Source organism: Mya arenaria, chromosome 14 (assembly GCF_026914265.1).
Source record: "Mya arenaria isolate MELC-2E11 chromosome 14, ASM2691426v1".
In the NCBI taxonomy this organism is placed as follows: Eukaryota; Metazoa; Mollusca; class Bivalvia; order Myida; family Myidae; genus Mya; species Mya arenaria.
In genome coordinates, this window is record NC_069135.1 from 29391911 (window position 1) to 29412673 (window position 20763).

Below are 20763 nucleotides of genomic sequence, written 5' to 3' on the forward strand. Positions count from 1 at the left end.
GAGTACACGGCGAAAACACGAGACCGCTTGGTTAGTTTAAATCGCAAATTGTTATTGATATGCCATGTAGCATAAAAAATTGTGGTGGTGGTGGTGGTGGTGATTTTTAGCTAGGGCTTTACTTCTCGCCCCAGCGTCGGCGTCGACGTCGGCTTGGAGTCCGGTTCAAGTTTTAGGGCAAGTTGGGATTTTCACTTATAAGTCCAATATCCTTCATTCAATTCCATCAATTCTTCTCACAGTAGCTCAGGGCCATCACATAATGAGATTAGGTAACTCCATATCATCCTTTATACAAATTATAGCCCCTGATTGACTATGGAACTTAGGTTAAAATTTTAGGGCAGGTTGGGATATTTATTAATAACTTCTGTATCCTTCATTCAATTGACTTTATACTTCACACAGTTGTTCAGGACCGTCACACAATGAGGTTAGATAACTCCATATTATCCTTAATACAAGTTATGGCCCCTGATTGACTTAGAAATTTAGGTTAAAGTTTTAGGGCAGGTTAAAGTTTTAGGGCAAGTTGGAATTTTCTCTTATAAGTCCAATGCCCTTCATTCAATTAACTTAATACTTCACACAGTTGTTCAGGGTCATCACATAATGAAGTTAGAAAACTCCATATTATCGTTTATACAAATGATGGCCCCTGATTGACTTTGGAACTTAGGTTAAAGTTTTAGGGCAGGTTGGGAAAGTTATTAATAACTTATATACCCTTCATTCAATTGACTTAATAGTTTGCACAGTTGTTCAGGACCATCACGCAATGAGGTTACATAACTCCATATTATTCTTAATACAAGTTATGGCCCCTGATTGACTTAGGAACTAAGGTTAAAATTTTAGGGCAGGTTAAAGTTTTAGGGCAAGTTTGGATTTAAAACAAAATCTATACCCACCATTCAATTGACTTAATACTTCGCACAATTAATAACGACCATCTTACAATAAGGTTACATAATTCCATTTAAACCCTAAATACCAATTGTGGCTCTTGATTTACATTTTTATTTTATTTTATTTTGATTTCTTTAGACAAGCACATTTTTATATTCTTAATCAGATTTTTACAAAAGGAAAACAATTTATAAGAACGACTTCGAAAAATGGTTGGTATTTAATAACTTAAGTAAGGGTTGACATTTTGCGAACAAACTTGGTATAAATAAAAAGTTTATAGAGACCTTTTATGAGATTGTGTTATAGGCCCCCGAGAGTTATGGTCACTGTTTACTTTTTAATTTGATTTTAATTTTTTTTTACAGGCACATACATCAATATTATATTCACTTCTAAGTTAAAGCGGCGTAGTCGAGCGCGCTGTCTTAGGACAGCTCTTGTTATGATTGTTATGTCTCTGCGTGCAGGGATTGTACTAAATTTAAAGCATAACAAATACAAACTGTGTGTATCATGCGGACTGAAACAAAATATCAATCTTAAATAGCATTTTTCAATCTTAAATAGGGAGAGGGCATCCTGGACCACATCCTGGTACTTAACATTAAGTAATATTTTTCCATATTGGGTCAACAAATTTATTTCGTACCAAAATGGCGTCTATTTTCTGATTCCGACAAATTAATGAAACATTTAAAAAATGTAAACAGGTTGTCGACGTCATATTTACGTTATGGGCTAAGTAGGTGACCCGATATGGGATATACGGGGCACATGAAACCATATTCGGATTCGAATAGCTTTTTGTTTTAAATGATACATGTACATGAAATCCGACAATAAACAAATATCATCTTGCCTGCGTCAACCTTCGAGTTATAAATAAAATCAGAAAACTATGCCCAGACAATACCGCTACTATAAAAGCTTGTCCCCAAAGTCATTACTGTGTTAAATCACGTGCGGAATGTAATTCAAGTAAACCACAGTAGCGGTTTTGTCATCGGTTCGTATACTGATTATTAAAAACCTACAAACTCTTACGATTATTTTTGTAATATCTATTTAAATAAATAAACATAATTTATCACAAGAGATGTTTCTGTAAAATGTATATTTGCTTGTAAGTTAAAGACGCATAATTAAGACTGATGCAATTTTTTAATTATAATGCATTATCGTGTTTAACTTACTTGATATGAATGATCAAACAAAACATGCATGTGATTTGGGTACAGAAAAAATATTAGCGATGTGTTGGCGCTTTTGACCAAGTGAATTTATTGCAACGAAGCTATTTATAAATAAAAAACAAACATTTATAAAGGCTCTTTTTTATATGAACTGTTATCATATGTTTTTTTTTTGTTTTAATGATTCAAGTCGAATGAGTTAAAGGTGATTATGCATTTAACATTTAAAAAAATGGCATCAACCTATATAGTGTGCTATAGTATTACTACATTGTTGTTTGTAACAGCGCAATTACTGACTCTATTTAACATACCCATATGCATATTCGGTCTCTTCGTCGCCGCATATTATTCTAAGTTATTCCATAAGCCTCAATGATTCGCAGCAGGCCCCAAATATCTCGAAACATCATTATGCCTTTATCTTTCTCATTTTAAAGTCACTGTGTGGGAATGGACACCGGATATAGCTAAAACAATGATCAATCGATAAGCGTTTGATTTTGACACATGGACAGTTTTCTATATTTTTTTTGTATTTTATGTTGATATATTTAACAAAATCGAAGAGTTTTGAATTACTTGATACTGTGCAATATACGACTATGATGGAAATATGTCTCCTCTTTTGTATAATAGCCCAATTCACTCCGAAAGTTGCATGATCGCTCACAAATGTTAATTTATGTGGTACGATTTCAAACATAAATCAACAAATTGAAAATAAGAATAGAAACTGAATCGAGCGATTTCATTGTAATTACATAATCTAGTAATGTGTAAAATATCAATATGATATGTTTTGTTGTTACGGAGATATTCATACATTTTGATGCCCTGACAGTGTACTGGGGATAGATAAAGCAAATAAATAACTGCACAGGGGGTAGCTATTAAGTGGACTGAGGATAGTAACGATGTATTTAGAATAACGAGACTGTGATAATGATTACGGCTATTTATCTATACGCGAGCTCGAGGGAAATTGTTCGATGTTGTCCATATCGAGGGATGAGAGCAAAAACATGTTGTTGTTTTTTGTGTATCTGTATGCACTTAAAACTGTTTCATTCATACATATTAGTTAACCATGATGTAATTTTCACAAGCATCAATATCTAAATACTTGAAATACGCCGGTAATCGGATTTATTGAGTAACACAAAACATATGGCAGTAGATTTTTTGTGGTGTTTGCATTTAATATATATAGTATTGCTTTGTAAATCAAGTAGGTACGATTTTGCACACAGCAAGTCACCAGTAGGAAATGAGATATTGTGATCGAATTTGGAACACGTAAAGCTTTTTTCTTAGCTTGGGTCGATTTTGGTATTACTTAGAACAGAAAAATGGTCTCTGTTCGTTAATTTCAGTGAGAAAGAATGTATTGTGACCAACCCTGATATTTACGCAGCGTGCATATACGTTAATTTAGGAGAGCATGGATCAAACTCATTGTTAACTAAAGTTTGCTCAATAATTTCTTATCAGATTTCACTTTTTGCAGATTATTTGAAAGTTCGAAATAAACATATACATGTATATTGTATATTAACAGTGTAACTATCAATTTTTGTCCCATTTTATATGTTATCACCAGGACACAAATTTCTCAACTTTGAAACTATCCCCAGTACATAATACGGCTATCCTCAGTACAGTACTGTGAACATTTCTAAGAGCATATCTTTAACAGTTTAAAAGTTACATTGCCATATCTTACAATAAAAATAGTTGAGCTTATGCTAGTGAAATCCTTCGATTCAGATTTTTTATTTATTCGATATATTTCCTAAAAATAACAATACTTGTCGAAATTCTGTAAGTTTTGAGGTGATCAGCTCAGATTTGAAGAAACATTTTACGAAGTCTGCTAAATCGTAAGCACTTTAAAGTATACCATAGGTCAAATTAAGCATTCAGCTATTAATTCAAACACTTGCTTCATTTGTGGATACGGTAGATATGCGTTTACACAGCAAGATCTTACCTCTGGTTAAGAAAAACAACTGCATAATTGTCTGTTTACTTATCACTTTTTGAGCTATATCCGGTGTCCGTTCCCACACAGTGAAAGTGTTATGAGACGAATTGCGAAACGTCTTTGATCTACAATTAATGCTACGAGTAATATTATTGTTCCGTCAGCTTTGAAAAGGCAATATTTTATAAGTTACTTACGAACGTGAAGTAAGCGGCCTAGCGGTGAAAAGTTATCGGCAGAGCGGCGTGAAGATGGTGGCCTAGCGGCCTAATTTTTTCTTTATTCCAAAGCAATTGTTCATGCATATTTAAAAAAAATAAAATGATAAACCAATGTTTTATATTCATATAGCGGCCTTAAATTGTTTTCCATTTAGCACATTTTTATATGCGTTTTCTTCGAAATTAAGGAATGAATTGCGGCGGTGATGTCATTATCGGGGTATGAACGCAATTGGGCTGGTCGGACGCCACGCGTACATTGACCAGCCCAATTGCGTTCATATCCCCGATAATGAAATTAACCCCGCATTTCATTCCTTATATTTACACCAATAGTTCATTATTTCATTCAAGAGTTGTTAAAAAAAATACTTCATTTCATCTTAGAAAACCTTTCAGTAATCCTTTCTTACCCATTCTGTAAATAGAACGACCCGACAGTAACCGGAAACATTTTTTCAAATGACGTCACAATAACGCGGGAAAATATCAACCACTTGAAATCACTTTAAAACGTAAAACTGAAACACGTGACAACAATACATTTAAAATATAATAAATTAAACATTTCTAAAATGTTGATTTATATTTTACGGGACCTGCTGACACAATTCAAACAATAACAAGATCAATAGTTTTCATGTATATTGTTATGTAATGAATTGCGATCCAAATGTATCCGAAGATGTTGTGTTCATCGATTGCTAAACGCAATTGCCGAAAGGCAGTTTATTTAAGAAATGGAGGTTCAGGTGTAAATATACAATGATAAATTAACTGTTTCTATGCCCCAATTATCAATCTGAAGCGATTATAAAAAATATTTTTAATGCTTTGAAATAAAAACCAATTTTAGGCTGCGAGGCCGCTAGGCCGCCAGGCCGCTAACTTTACGACTCTATGCCGCTGAAGTGCTTGATCGAGCTTATTTAAAAAATAAAAGTTGATAACCGCTTCAAAGTGATAATTTGTGCATAAAACAGTTAATATATCAATGTTTTAGAAGAACAGCCATGTATACATGATTTGAAATATGATACTATTTTAGGCCGCTAACTTCACGCCGCTAGGCAGCTAGGCCACTGAAGTGCTTGATCGACTTTTTGGGGAAAAAAGTGAAAAACGCTTTAAAGTGATAATTTGTGTATAAAAAATAATTTGTAAATCATTGTTGTTGAAGAACTGGCAACTTAACAAGCTTTGAAATAGTTGACTACATGATCGACTTTTTTGAGAAAAAAAAGTGTCGATAATCGCTTCTGAGCGATAATTAGTACATAAAAAGGTTAATATAATATCATTGTTTTAGAAGAACACCCATGTATGCATGCTTATAAATAGGATACCATAGGCCGCTAACTTCAAGCCGCTAGGCCGCTTAATCGACTTTTTAAAAAAAAAAATGTTTATAAGCGCTTCAGATTTATAATTTGTGCATAAAGCAATTAATGTATCATTGTTTTAGAATATTTTTTTTATTTATCATTGTAAAAAAAAACGCATGACCGTTTGCTTTGAAATAGGGGGAAAATTAGGTCGCCAAATTCACTCCGGTAAACCGCCTGGCCGCTAGGCCGCTACCATCACGCCGTTAGGCCGCTAACTTAACGCCGCCAGGCCGTTAGGACACCAACTTCTCGTACATAAGTTCTTTTGCCATTTATTCATGTTTAAGACTAATTTACAGTGAGTTTTTTGTTCATTGTTACATATCGATCCTCGTTTCATTAACAGGAAGAAATATAAATATTGACTTGAAGTTAAACTACCCCATTTGCGTTGTAAAATGAGAATTTATGTTCTTGCACCTGAAGAACGAAACAAAATACAATCAGTGAGATCTTGATTATTCGACCGTATCGACCCCGCGATATAAGCATAACGCCCACCACGTTCATTTCTATAAATTTCGCCGCGTTTCATCGCGTCGAGTCATATTTTTATTTATTTTATGCCTTTCAAATTCCTTTTCCATATCCAACAGTGAAAATACAACACGTCGTATTGAAAAATCCGTATAACCATCCTGTCGTTTTCTGATTCCGTATCATGCGAGTATCGTGTGTAATCTCGGAACTACTTTCCCGTTGCTAAAAATAGCGTGACAAAAAAAACCTAGAAAAATTTGTCAACTTTTATATAAAAATACATACAATTACATAACTTTTCTCACCCTCTAGAAGCATGTAAATATTCAGGAACATGATTCTCATGTTCTTCAAAAAACCATGAGGGTAAGCACTAAGCAGAGAACACTTCTTATCTATCATGACAGCTACTTCAGTGAACTAGTTGTTTGCCATTTCGAAGTTCATAAATTGTTGCATTATCCATGTTTATTATCATAAAAATATGAGCAGCTCGCCAATACAAAGAAGAAGGCGAATTCGCGTCATCGATAGAAATAGCGATTGACTCACGAACTTCCCTCAATTCTGCATAGTAAGATCGTCAAAATATCGCACGAATATTTACTTTGTTAAAAATAGCTGCGTTACGGCTACAGGAAATGATGATAAGTGTATACTCGTAAAACAATGCTGTGACATTTAATTTCGTATAAGCAATTAGTTAATTTTGCTTTAACACAAAATATTTTGTTCTTATTTTGCTCAATAGAGTAAATTCTGTAACTTCTTACTTCGTTTCGCTGTAGTAGCCTCCCTTGACTTCATTACACAAAGCTACGTAACACATTCGATTTCATACGCGCATTTGACAGATGGCGGTAAATTTAAATCAAATTGAAAGCGAAAAAATAAAAAGGAATAATTTAATAGGCTGGTATATAATAAATGGAATATAACGATTAAAGGCTTTTCTGGTGACCTGCATTACGTCTCGTTCGGAGAGTAAACATGTATCCGTCTCGACCTGCGGTCTCTACGGATACGTGTTAACACACCGAACTCGACGTGATACAGGTCACCAGAAACGATGACGCAATCTCTCCCGCGATGGCAAAGTGTTACTTTTGCAAAAAAGCGTGGTTGGTAGTGTACCAAGGATTCAGAATTGTACAGTTGTTAAACGTGGGAATAAAATGCATTCGCCTTATTCCAGAAGCCCATAATGCTTTGCGACAAAGGTGACTTCCGGTTTATTTCCGCATTCAATTTCCCAGTTATCGATACGAATGAAAGGAAGAGTATAATTGGCAAAATAGATTGATAGGTGAGTTAAACATGTTAGGAACATCAGTTTATACATTCTTCTATAAATTTTTACCGTTTTTTGTAAATGTCAATGAAGTTTTCGACATTCATACCCAACTTCAGTATACGTTTAAGTGGGTGGGGTAAAATAACAAATAAAATGTTAAAGACATTCATAGTAGTTTTCAAAGACTTCAAATACATATTGATTGTTATGAAGAATGTATTTAATTGTGGTTTGTTGAGTTTGTTATTAAATTATATGAATGACATTTTGCAATAAGTGTGAAATTGTTGAAATCTGCAACCTTAAAGCAGTCAAGTAAACGAAGCTTCAAGCATAATGTGATTAAGAAGGGCATTTAAATACTGACTGTTGTGCGGTATATAAACAAATATGCAGGTCTTAGAATAACAGCTTATTAATAATGCACCAGTCATTTGTAACTATTTAAATATCTGACTGATATTAAAGCTTCACTCTCACAGATTAAACATTTTGACAACTTAGTTTTATTTTTTTGTCTCGAACGAGCCAATTTATGCAAACGTGCAAGAAAACCAGCGAAGACTGCTGACAAAACATAGGATCACAAATGTTCATAATTAAGTTAAAGAAATGATTTTTAATGCCTTTTTCTGAAACTGTTAGTAACGCTTTTAGCCATAAAATAATAATATATGAAAATCTGCGATCTGATCTTTTGTCAGCAGGCTTATATCACTGGTTTGCAGATATTTAGGCAGAAATTATCTCATTCCAAGACAACAAATAAAAAAAGTTGTCAAACTGGTAAATCTGTGAGGGTGCAGCTTTAACAGCCTCTGTAGAGTCTTTAATATTTTTCTGGCTAACTTGCATGATGATAAAACTATTTATTTAATTTCAGAGATGTCTTTTCTGGTTGTTTGAGTCCGCCAAGTTGATGCTCAACAGAAGTAGGCATTTGATACCAATGATCTGATAGCACCAGTCCTCTGTAGAGTCTTTAATATTTTTCTGGCTAACTTGCATGATGATAAAACTATTTATTTAATTTCAGAGATGTCTTTTCTGGTTGTTTGAGTCCGCCAAGTTGATGCTCAACAGAAGTAGGCATTTGATACCAATGATCTGATAGCACCAGTCCTGCTATATCAGTGGTTTTACAAGATATTTAAAAAAAAAATTGGTGAACCTGTCAGTGTCTTTTTATTTTATTGCAAACTACAAGAGACGGAATCGGTTCAAGAACAGAGATAAAATAAATGAAGTGTGTCAACATGAATGAAAACTTTCCTTGACTGCAAGGACTAAAGAAATGCACACAAGTGACAGATTTAAATGTTTGGTACAAGAAGTAGATCTTCAGAACTTAAAATTATGACACAGGATGTGAAACAACACTCCATAACCGATAACAGTCAACCAAGAGATTTTTCAAAAGGAAGCAAGATGGTTTTTTAACCCTTGGCAAATGAACCTTTAAAGGGATTATTGCATACCAAGGACAATTTATTGTTATTGAATTATGTAATGTTTAATGTTATTATTGAATTGTAAAAAATACTGTTGTTATTAAATGATTGTCTAGGATCTTTTTATTCCAATGACTGTTTAACTCCCATGGTTAATGAAGACATAAAATCGAGGTAATGTTTGTGGGCAATAACTAGCCGCCCGGTTAACTTAGTTTGAAGTACTGCCGTGCTAGTGTACCGGCAGCCCTTGGTTCGAGCTTTTTCGTATCATGATACTTTAGTATTGTTGTAGTCAATAAGCCAAGGTGTCGTTAGTGTACTGTAGGCCGAATATTTTCTTGGCCCAAATTCAAACAGCCTTGATATCTAAATGAAACTTGGTACACATGCAACTTGCCAGAAACAATAGGCATCATGTCCGGCAAGACAATACATAATATTTCAAGACCTGAATGCTTCAATACGCTGCTATGTGTTTAAATTTTCATAACTGAGATTGTTCATCATTGTCAATACAGTGCTCAAGTTTAAAGCTGCATTCTCACAGACTGACCGTTTTGACAAAAAATGTCTGAAAACCAACGATATAAGATGGCTGATAGAAGATAACATTTTTACATGTCTTCGTTTGAAAATTGATATTTATGGTTATAAGCATTACTAACGCTTTAAGAAGATGAAGTCTTTTGACAGTGTTCAAACAACTGAGATCTGTTCTATTGTGAATCATTTTATATGATTGACTGAATTGAAGGCAATGATACCAAAATCAGTTTATCTGTGAGATTGCAGTTTTAAAGGTACAGGTCCCTCAAGGTCAGGAAATTTCATAAAATTTAATGAAGAATCATAATTTGATGCGAAAAAAACATTCAATGATGCAATTCAACTTATTCATTTTGATGAGAATCAGAATAATTATAATGAACACCATGAACTCTGATTTTTTTGCTGTGCAAATTTTTATGACAAATTGATCCTTTCTGTAAAAAATGTTTGATACTATTATACAAATTATAGCAAAACAAACAAAAAATGATTGTACAGAATTAATATTTATTAAAATATCTATAAAAAGAGTTGTTCATAGATAAAAACATTATGATGCACACTGTATGTAAAACATAACTAAAGTACAACGAGATATAAAAATATTCAGTTATATATATTAATACGATTATTGAATAATAATAATAATACCCGGTAATAATAATAAGTGTTGAATACTAAAACTTGTAAATCAACTGATTATACCTGTCCAATAAACAATAACTGTCTATCCAACAGTTATTCAAACAACACTAGTTGTCTATCACACATTCTGTCCAGCAAGCAGTCTAAACAACACTGGTGGTTCAACCAACACGTATCGTATGGTAAATCCAATATAGTGGTCCAATAAGCAATCGCTGCCAAACCAACAGTTGCGTGTCGACAGGCACTAGCTGTCCATCATGTTGCTACCAATCTAGCAGCCCAACCAATTGTAGTGATATTCTTCGTGGAAAGTAATGATCTCAAAAGATAACATCAGCATATTCAAATCATATCTGTAAAGAAAGGAATGGACATAAAAAAGCATAAGTATTTTTTTTATAAAAAAAGTAAGTAACTCTCAGACTTATTTATGGATGGGTTTTAAGACAATCTGGACTCTGATTTAATTCCAGGCCTGGGTGTATGACTAGTCCGATGGCCGTTATAATATTTAAACATAACTAACTATGCACCAGTCAATTGTAACCACGGCCCCCCAAGGTCCGGGGGGATAGCCGGGGAAATGGGCAGTGTTTTTACCTTTAAGTTGGCCCCGCAGTGCTGGGTGAATGCGGTGGTTTTGTCTTCGCGTAAAATACAGCAGGGAATGGGCCTTACCTAGGGTCCCTTGGGTGCGGGGGCACTTGGCGGGGATTTTACCATCAGTTCTTCCCCGCAGGCCAGGGATTTTACCCGGGGTGGGCTGGACCGAAAGTAAACGTCCCCGCTATTCCCGGGACCTGGGGGGGGGGCGTGGTTACAATTGACTGGTGCACTTGTAACAAATCATTCAGAAAACTACACAGGTGAGAGCATGACATAATTACTCTTTCTAAGTTAAATGGGTTTTTTAAAAAAATAGTAATAATATACACACAGCAGTATAAATATTATAATTTAAATTGATGATAAGTAACCGCAGTCTTTTCTGAACCATCTACCCCACCCACCAGAACAAACTGACTAGGTAAACATTCAAGCGATTTATAGCTCATGACATTCAAATAAAATCACTACAATGTAATATAAACTCATTTAAATGACAAATCTAATTAAAATAAATAAACTATAACAAACCTGGAATGATAATTAGTCCGTATTTATCGCTGTTATTATACGTCGTTATATCCCGGAAATAAACCGGAAGTCACCCTGCCGAAAAGGATTATGGTCTATTGGAAAGTCGAGAATTACGCATTTTGAACTACATCTTTCGAAGATAGTGTTAATTTGATGAATATTATTCTTAAAATATTTTTCGGTTTAATATCTGAGTATGGATACACTTTTGGAAAACAAACTATTGTCGTGAAAGTATTGCAGTTTCCAGTGAAATAATAAAAAACATTTATTGGTCATTTATCGGGTACAACTGTGATTCTTTCTTTTTTCGCAAAGGTTTATGCAGTAGTCAATTGTAACCACACCCGCCCCTCTCCCCAAGTCCGGGGATATACCGGGGATAGCCGGGGAAATGGGCCGTGTTTTTACCTTCTAGGTGGCCCCGCAGTGCCGGTGAATGCGATGGTTTTGTCTTCGCGCCAGGAAAAGCAGTGAATGGGCCTTTAAACCTAGATTCCCTGAGGTGCGGAGGCGTTTGGCGGGGATTTTACCAGTTCGTCTCTGCATGCCGGGGATTTTATTTGGGTTTGGCTGGACTAAAATTCAAAGTCCCCGCTATTCCCCGGACCTGGGGAGGCGTGGTTACAATTAACTGGTGCATTAAAAACAATTACATTGATTTTTACAATATAATTCACGATAATTGATAAATTGATTTTGGAGTGAAAGCGGCATCCGTTAAATGTAAGAAAATAAACTACTTGGAATAAGTACCAATATAATATGCCTACTTTGACTCGGTTTTAATATTGACAGGACTTATATAATCAAATGATGGTAAAATCATGACTTGCTAGGTATATGTAAACCTTATTAATTATATAAAGCATGCATTGTTTTATTGAAATAATTGTTTTACATTAATAATTCTAAAACAGTTTTTTATCATGAATAACCGCTGAACTTTTTCTTCTTCTCCTTAAATGTAATGAAAAAATATTTTTGCAAGAATCCAGGGTTTACTTATAAATGGGGAAGTTTTAGACCAAATATGCTTAATTGTAACATTAACATTTCATTCTATTTTAGCTGTCCCATCGTTTTCGTCACCCGCTGCGCCAGCCACGTCAATATATATGTTAACTTTATAAATTCATTTTGCATATAATACATGTATGATTGTTTTTCAAAAAGCATTTTTAAGAAGTTTTTATATTGTTATCATAAATAACCGCTGAACTTAAGTTTTCTTTATTTTTCTTCAATTTACTTCAATTCCTTCAAATATCATTGCAATATACTGGCGTTGATTAATAAATTTACTACATAGTTAAAGACCAAAAACTTGCGTTATTAATTATGAAAAAATCCTTAAATTCTAGCGGCCCCAGTGTTTACGTCACCCGCTACGCCATTGACGTCAACGGCCACGATCGAAGAATCTGACGTCACCGGCACCAACGTCATGACGTTGGCTGCTACTGAGGCCGTAACGTTTACCATTGGGTCTCAATCGCCGTCAACACCAACCAAATTTGGCATTTCTGGTGGAGTGACGTTGGTGACGTCAGATACGTTTGATTATGAGGCAGGAGAGACGTCGTATATTCTTGAGATAGTGTGAGTGTTCATGATATAAATAATGGTATGTTTGTATCACAGAAGCTTTTTTGGTTGTCTTTTATGGTGGATAATTTCTGTCAATATATTTTTTAATATTTTTCGGCTAAAGGTAGTAATTGCGAAAATGCGCAAACCCGTCACATTGTAGTGCTAAAAGTTGAAGGCGTAATGTTGTGGTGCGCGAATGTTAGCGCGGCATACATATGAAAAGAATAATGTAGGGCATTTTCGCACTATCACGTAGCGTATTTTGGCATTGCCCTGCCCCCCACCCCCAACTGCAAGAAAAGGGGTATATTGCTTTGAGTAGATAGGTCCGTAGGGAGACTAAAGCTTGTCAACAATTCCTTGACGTATGGTCATCAAACTTGACATTAAGGTTGGGCCTGACCAGTAGATGACCCCTTTTGATTTTAGGGGTCATCCAGTCAAAGGTCAATGACACAGTACCTTAATAGTAAAATGATTTTAAAGCTTGTCCAAGTGATAACTTAAAAAAGCCTAGACCTTTGGTCATATAACTTGACATGGAGGCTGGGCCTGACCATTTGATGATCCCTAGTGATTTAGGGGTCATTGGGTCAAAGGTCAAGGTCAGAGTGACCTTGAATGATAAAAGGTTGTCCTAGTGATAACTCCACAATGCCTGCACTCATAACCCTCAAACTTGACTTTGATGTTTGTCCTGACCAGTAGATGACCCCGATTGAGATTAAGGGTCATCGGACCGAAGGTCAAGGTCACAGTGACTTTTAACGATAAAAGGTTGTCCGAGAGATAACTCAACAATGCCTGCACCCATGGCCCTCAAACTTGACTTGGAGATTGAGCCTAACCAGCAGATGAGTCCTATTGATTTTAGGGGTCAAAGGTTAAGGTCACAGTGACAATCAAAATTTCTAGACCTATGGTCATAAAACATGACATGGGGGCTAGGCCTGACCAGTAGATGTCCCCTATTGATTTTAGGAGTCAACGGGTCAAGGTCACGGTGTCCTTGATTGCGAAAATGTTGTTCGAGTGATAAATCGACAATGCGTGCACCTATGGCCACCAAGCTTGCCTTTGGGATTGGGCCTGACGTGTAGATGACCCCTTTTGACTTAGAGGTCATCCAGTCAAAGGTCAAGGTCACAGTTAAATTGAACTCGAGGAGATTTTCTGTGTGAAAACTTGACAATGCCTCAACCATGGCCCTCAAACTTGAAATTTAGGTTACTGGTGACCAGTTGATGACCCCTTTGGATTTTGAAGTCATAGAGCCAACGGTCAGGGTCAAAACTCATATTTATCATTAACATTTCGTTATATTTACTTATTGCCTGCTGATAAGAGGATACACGTTTATCTGCAAATATCAGTTATCATCTGAACATGAATAAAAACTTTACCTACTGTCCTCATACTTTGAATGGACATACTCTGAAAACTAACTCAAAGGTTTCAAATATCAATTACAATTCAGCTTACATTTATGTCCATGCATATTTCATTCAATGCCCAAATACTCCTGACAACATGGCGCTCAGGGGGGGGGGGGGACTAAAAACTATTTTACCCCATCGATCCGCAACTAATTATTATAAGTCTTTGATTTGGTTAAAGTTAGCCAAACTGTTATTGATTGTTTAGTATTTACCCCAAAACTAATGTAAACCAATCAAATCATTTTAAAATGCAAACAAGCCTTAAGATAACATGTAAATAAACAATCTAGTTTTAGTGGGTAGAGCCAAGGTTAGCAGAAAAAACAGTCAACAAAACTTCACGCCTATAAGGACTCATACACAAATATAAGCTTAAAGCCTTTTGCTGAATCTCTTTACAAACGCTATTCAAAATTGTAGAATGCAAAGACAATATGTGAAATTATATAAACATTTGTTGAAGGATTCCAGTCGTCAGTATCTTAGTTTTAACACTTCGAATGATTTGCCACACTTTATTTCGTTATACAAAAAAATGCATTTTACAAAAAACATGAGCGAGTCCCTTTAAATTAGTAATCATTTTGTAAAAAAATGTTCATGGCTCTCTTTCAGGGCAACGTCAAGTTCAGACAGCACTCAATCGACGGCGACCGTCACTATCAACGTCAACAATGTCAACGACAACATACCCGTGTTGTCCCCCAACTTCTATTTTGCCACAGTGGCTGAAAACACGGCGTCTGGTAGGTTAAGAATCTTATGTTATTTAAGTTTACAAATAACAAACACAACATAGACATTTGTCATCTCTTTTTAGTTTGAACTTACCGTATTCATTTTACATCGATTATGAAAGATAACAACATTATTGGCAAATCCACTTACGCTTATAACGGGAATCGAACCCATCCGGGACGCCTTTGTGAGAAGCGAATGCGCTCACCACTCCGCCTACCGGACAACCAACCTTCCCTCTTTAGTTAGAACAAATCGCTTCGAAGTCAGTATGGTAATCTCATTTTTCATACCTCTAAACCGCCGCATACAGCTGTAGGTAATTCGCAATTGATTTTTATGTACATGTATTTTTAATTACGCTCATGGTTTATAAAATGATGTATTTGGATATTTATGCTAAATTAAATGAACTGTACACCGTATTGATGATTAGCATTTTGCGATTTTGAAGATATTTCAAGGTCGGTCGTTGTTGACCTCATCTCAGTTCATATGGACACACTTTCCCGAAATGGGTAGTCGTGATAAGGGGTGGATGATGTATAAAACAACAGCAACAACAACAACAATAACAAACAACACAACAACAACACCGACACCAACGCCTCCATCACCAACACCACCACCACCACTAGCAACAAAAACAACAACAACAACAATGAAAACAACATAACCACCAACAACAACAACAGCATTCATCATCATCATTATCATCATCAACATTAACATTTATGTCATGAGTTTTAATGTTTCGAAAAAATACATATTAATATACCATTTTTAATCTCAGGATCTTCCATATCGCTTCTTACCGTCACCGATGCCGACGGCGACGCCCTGACAATCACTGTAGCCGCCGGTGACGACGCCAGCAACAAGTTTACGTTCAACTCCGGTAACCCCAAACTGATCGAGACGTCATCCAACGCCATCGACTATGAGACGTTATCTGGCGCGAACTACAAGTATACGTTGGTTGTAGAAGCGACGGATGGAACAAATACCGGGACCGCTACCGTCATTGTCACGGTAGGTTGGAAGGAGCTTTGATTACACTCTTTTCGAGAGCATATGTTCATGTTCGGTAAAATGGATCATTCGATATTCAGTTGTTTTGATAAACTATGAAATATTTTAGAAACATTATTGCACAAATGTTAGCTGTTTTCAAAAAAAAAATCAATGCATAGTCACAGCCTTCGTGTCGGTGTCGGTGGCTTCGTCATCGTGCATCATTTTCAATGATTTTCAAAACACTGCCAATGGCGCGTAGTTTGATTGATAACAACGAAACAGCGATGTCATCGGCGAGCAGTGATCTGGTTAGAATACCTGGTCAATAATTTAGTTGAATCGTTCGTTAGGTAATTTGTTGTAGACAGCTCGAAGTGTTTTCAATGTGTGTACGAATAAAGCCCACTGAACATTATTAATGTTAGAATTGTGGTGAGTATCTTAAATATGCACTCGCACAGATTTACCGTTTTTACAATTTTTGAATTTTTGTCTTGGAAAGAGGAAATCTTTGCGTAAATATCTGCAAACCAACGATAATAGTTTGCTGACAAACGATTAGAGAGCAGATATTCATAATTCCGTTCGAAAATTGATGTTTCGTGGCTTAAACCGTTACTAACGGTTTAAGGAAAATGCATAAAACATTAAAAAAATAACTTAAATATAAAATTCTGCGATCTAATTTTTTGTCAGCTGTCTTATATAACTAGTTCCCATGCATTTTCGCATAAATTGGCTAGTTCCTAGATAAAAAATTTTTATAAGTTGTCAAAACGTTCAATCTGTGAGTGCAGCTTTAAAACAACAAAAGAAATCTAAACAAAACACATTGGGAGATAATTTTGTGCTTACCAAATGTTTTACTTTCGAATCCTTTGAAGGGGATTTGTAAGCAATATGTTGGTTTGTCATGGGTAAAACTAGGGATGCAAACGAATGGCAAAATTGATATTCGAATATTTGGTAATTCTTTTGATCGAATATTCGAATATTCGATTACCAAAATTATATTTTGAAAGATGTAGTAATTATTATTATTCGCTTAAGTAATAGCCAGGGCAATTTTACCCTTCTTTGTCGTAGTCAGTACGCGCGGCGGACCCTGATTTTCCCCAAATGAGACTTTTTAACAGAAGGGAAAAAAACAATACATTATAAAAAGACAAACAACAAAATCGAATAATTTCAATTCCGCTGCCTTTATATTTGTAAACAATGTGAAATAAGATGGATTCCTAGTCAAATAGCATTATGCGCCAACGGAGGGTCTTTTTGTAGGACAAGCAGCCTCGTTCTGAGATTGATCTTTAAATTTACTAAATATAACTATGGAAAACCCAAGCCAACTCGGGAACTTGTAAAATAATAAAACGAAAACATATGTGAATTTGACTCATCTATTGTTCAAAAATATCCTAAAACGCTATACCATACATTTACATTTCAAAGCACGAACATTGTATTGAAACATGGAAAACAGGTTAAAGCACATATATGTAACAACATAATTGTAGCACATGGCATTCATATCATCACGGCGATTTGAGCTAGGTTGCACTGCTTAATTTGAGCCAAGACAACACATTGGAGTTAAAGCCGATTCCTAGTCAGTTATTGTTAAAGTAGGGGGACTTTTTACAGAACAGAACAGAATTAATTACACGTAAACTATACAGTTTTTGTGTGTTTCATATACATATTAAATACATTACAATTACAATTATACAATGTATACTAGTGTGAAATATTAAATCAATATTATAATTAATCTATTTTTAAGGATGAACTGGAATAGAAAAACACAAATCAATCAAACTATAATAGTATACAATACAATAACCAATAGTTTTTACAGTACCCGACGATATGTCCCTATTGACATATGACGCGTGTTTAGTGTATTGTCCTCACATTCACACCTCTGGCATTATGGGACAGTCGTTGAAAAAAAACGAACGTAATAAACAACAACAGTGTTGTAGGTAAAATGTTTTTTATTCTCTTTGTTGAAAATAAGTGCTATTACTCTTTTATTCGAATATTCGAGTACCGATTTTGACGTTCGAATACCAAACGTTTGATCGAATATTCGTTTGCATCCATAGACCTAAAACATTAAATTAAAGGTATCCATGAAACTGCAGAAAATTTTGACGGGGTCTAGTGGTGTCATTCTTGTTCTCTGAGTGCCAAACGAATGATTCATGCTTCAAACAGGTTTAAGTGGGCATCCGTTCGAATCCGTTGAAGAGGATTTGTAAACAATATGTTGGCTTGTCATGGGTTAAAACATTACATTAAAAGTATCCGTGAAACGGCAGAAAAGTCTAGTAGTGTCAATCTTATTCTAGTGCCAGTGTAAATATTCAAGTCATTAAACGAATGATTGATATCTGATATGTTTTGAGTGGGCAATGAAATGTTTGACAACTTAATCTTAGTTCACAAAACTACAAGTAGTAAAACTATTTGATCAAATGTTTAAACAATTTTTTTTTTCACAAATTCGGATAATTACTTGAAAATTGTAAAAAAAAAATGTAAAAAATATATCACAAATGTGTGGTAAAAAATCCATTAAAACAGCATACCTTTAAATGTCATCTAGAGAACCTTTACATTATAATTTTAATGCTGTTAAATAATGTTTCCACGTAAATTTTCTGATGAACAATTACGCTTAATACTAAATTAAGTTGTTTCTATACGAGGGCAATAGTCGACGTTCAATTCCATATGTCATAAACACCCTCAAACACAACAATCAATCAGATCTTTTGGGCAAAAATGAACCTAAACTCGGACATTTGGTGTCAACCGCAAAAACGTCGGCGGCTTCTAAACGTTCACTTTTTATTCAGGTCACAAACGTGAACGAGGCTACCCCGTCGTTTGTCACGGCCAGTTTCAGTCCGGCGTACACATCGGCAACGACAGCGTACAATATAGATGAGACATCTGCCGTCGGGACGTCCATTGTGACGGTGACGGCATCCGACGCCGACATTGGAGCGGCGGGAGAAGTGGAGTACAGCGTGGGGACCATAACAAAAAGTATGAGGCCCTTGAACCCGAAATATCATTGCATGTTTACTGGTTTAATAAGATAAAGGCCGATTCATTTTTTTTCATGATTCATGGAAACCATTTAATTACACAAAGTTTAACAGAAAGTATAAGATACATTTTCATTTCTAATGTTTTAATGTTTTAATGAAATAACAATCAATTGATAAACAACATGTTAATACAGCAAGTGTTTTGATTTCATTTATCTATGTCCATTGTATTGTTTAATGATTTACTGATCAATTCATTTTCTTTAATTCAAACAACGAAACACATATTTACATCTTGCACTATCTATGACGGCACACTGATTTACAACTTAACGGAAAGTATTGAAATGGATTGTTTCCAACATTAAAACAAGGGACTGGTCGAAACAAACGTTTGTCGGCTCTTAAGTCTTGACGCCGAGAGTGGGGATGAGAGAGGTCTCGTGGTAAATGTTCGATCGTCACCAAGGTGGGAGTGGTTTTGTGCTATAAGTGACCGCCACTGACTCTAGAGGATGTGGGTTCGATTGCCTCCAGGGTGAGAGTGGTCTAGTGGTATAGGTGACCGCCACTGACTCTAGAGGATGTGGGTTCGATCGCCTCTAGGGTGAGAGTGGTCTCGTGGTACAGGTGACCGCCACTGACTCTAGAGGATGTGGGTTCGATCGCCTCCAGGGTGAGAGAGGTCTCGTGGTACAGGTGACCGCCACTGACTCTAGAGGATGTGGGTTCGATCGCCTCCAGGGTGAGAGTGGTCTCGTGGTACAGGTGACCGCCACTGACTCTAGAGGATGTGGGTTCGATCGCCTCCAGGGTGAGAGAGGTCTCGTGGTACAGGTGACCGCCACTGACTCTAGAGGATGTGGGTTCGATCGCCTCCAGGGTGAGAGAGGTCTCGTGGTACAGGTGACCGCCACTGACTCTAGAGGATGTGGGTTCGATCGCCTCCAGGGTGAGAGTGGTCTCGTGGTACAGGTGACCGCCACTGACTCTAGAGGATGTGGGTTCGATCGCCTCCAGGGTGAGAGTGGTCTCGTGGTATAGGTGACCGCCACTGACTCTAGAGGATGTGGGTTCGATCGCCTCCAGGGTTAGAGAGGTCTCGTGGTACAGGTGACCGCCACTGACTCTAGATGATGTGGGTTCGATCGCCTCCAGGGTGAGAGAGGTCTCGTGGTATAGGTGACCGCCACTGACTCTAGAGGATGTGGGTTCGATCGCCTCCATGGTGAGAGTGGTCTCGTGGTACAGGTGACCGCCACTGACTCTAGAGGATGTGGGTTCGATCGCCTCCATGGTGAGAGTGGTCTCGTGGTATAGGTGACCGCCACTGACTCTAGAGGATGTGGGTTCAATCGCCTCCAGGGTGAGAGTGGTCTCGTGGTACAGGTGACCGCCACTGACTCTAGAGGATGTGGGTTCGATCGCCTCCAGGGTGAGAGTGGTCTCGTGGTACAGGTGACCGCCACTGACTCTAGAGGATGTGGGTTCGATCGCCTCCAGGGTGATAGTGGTCTCGTGGTACAGGTGACCGCCACTGACTCTAGAGGATGTGGGTTCGATCGCCTCAAGTGTGAGAGAGGTCTCGTGGTACAGGTGACCGCCACTGACTCTAGAGGATGTGGGTTCGATCGCCTCCATGGTGATA

At 36.5% G+C, this 20763-nt stretch overlaps 1 protein-coding gene across 1 annotated transcript in view; it reads left to right on the top strand.

The window, feature by feature from the left end:
- Positions 1-20763, top strand: part of LOC128217886 (protocadherin Fat 4-like) — a 52342-nt gene that overhangs the window by 448 nt on the left and 31131 nt on the right. Inside the window, exons 2-5 of the mRNA XM_052925321.1 lie at positions 12631-12868; positions 14914-15044; positions 15830-16068; positions 18918-19110. Coding sequence (XP_052781281.1) covers positions 12631-12868; positions 14914-15044; positions 15830-16068; positions 18918-19110 — 801 coding nt within the window. The remainder of the gene's footprint in view (positions 1-12630; positions 12869-14913; positions 15045-15829; positions 16069-18917; positions 19111-20763) is intronic.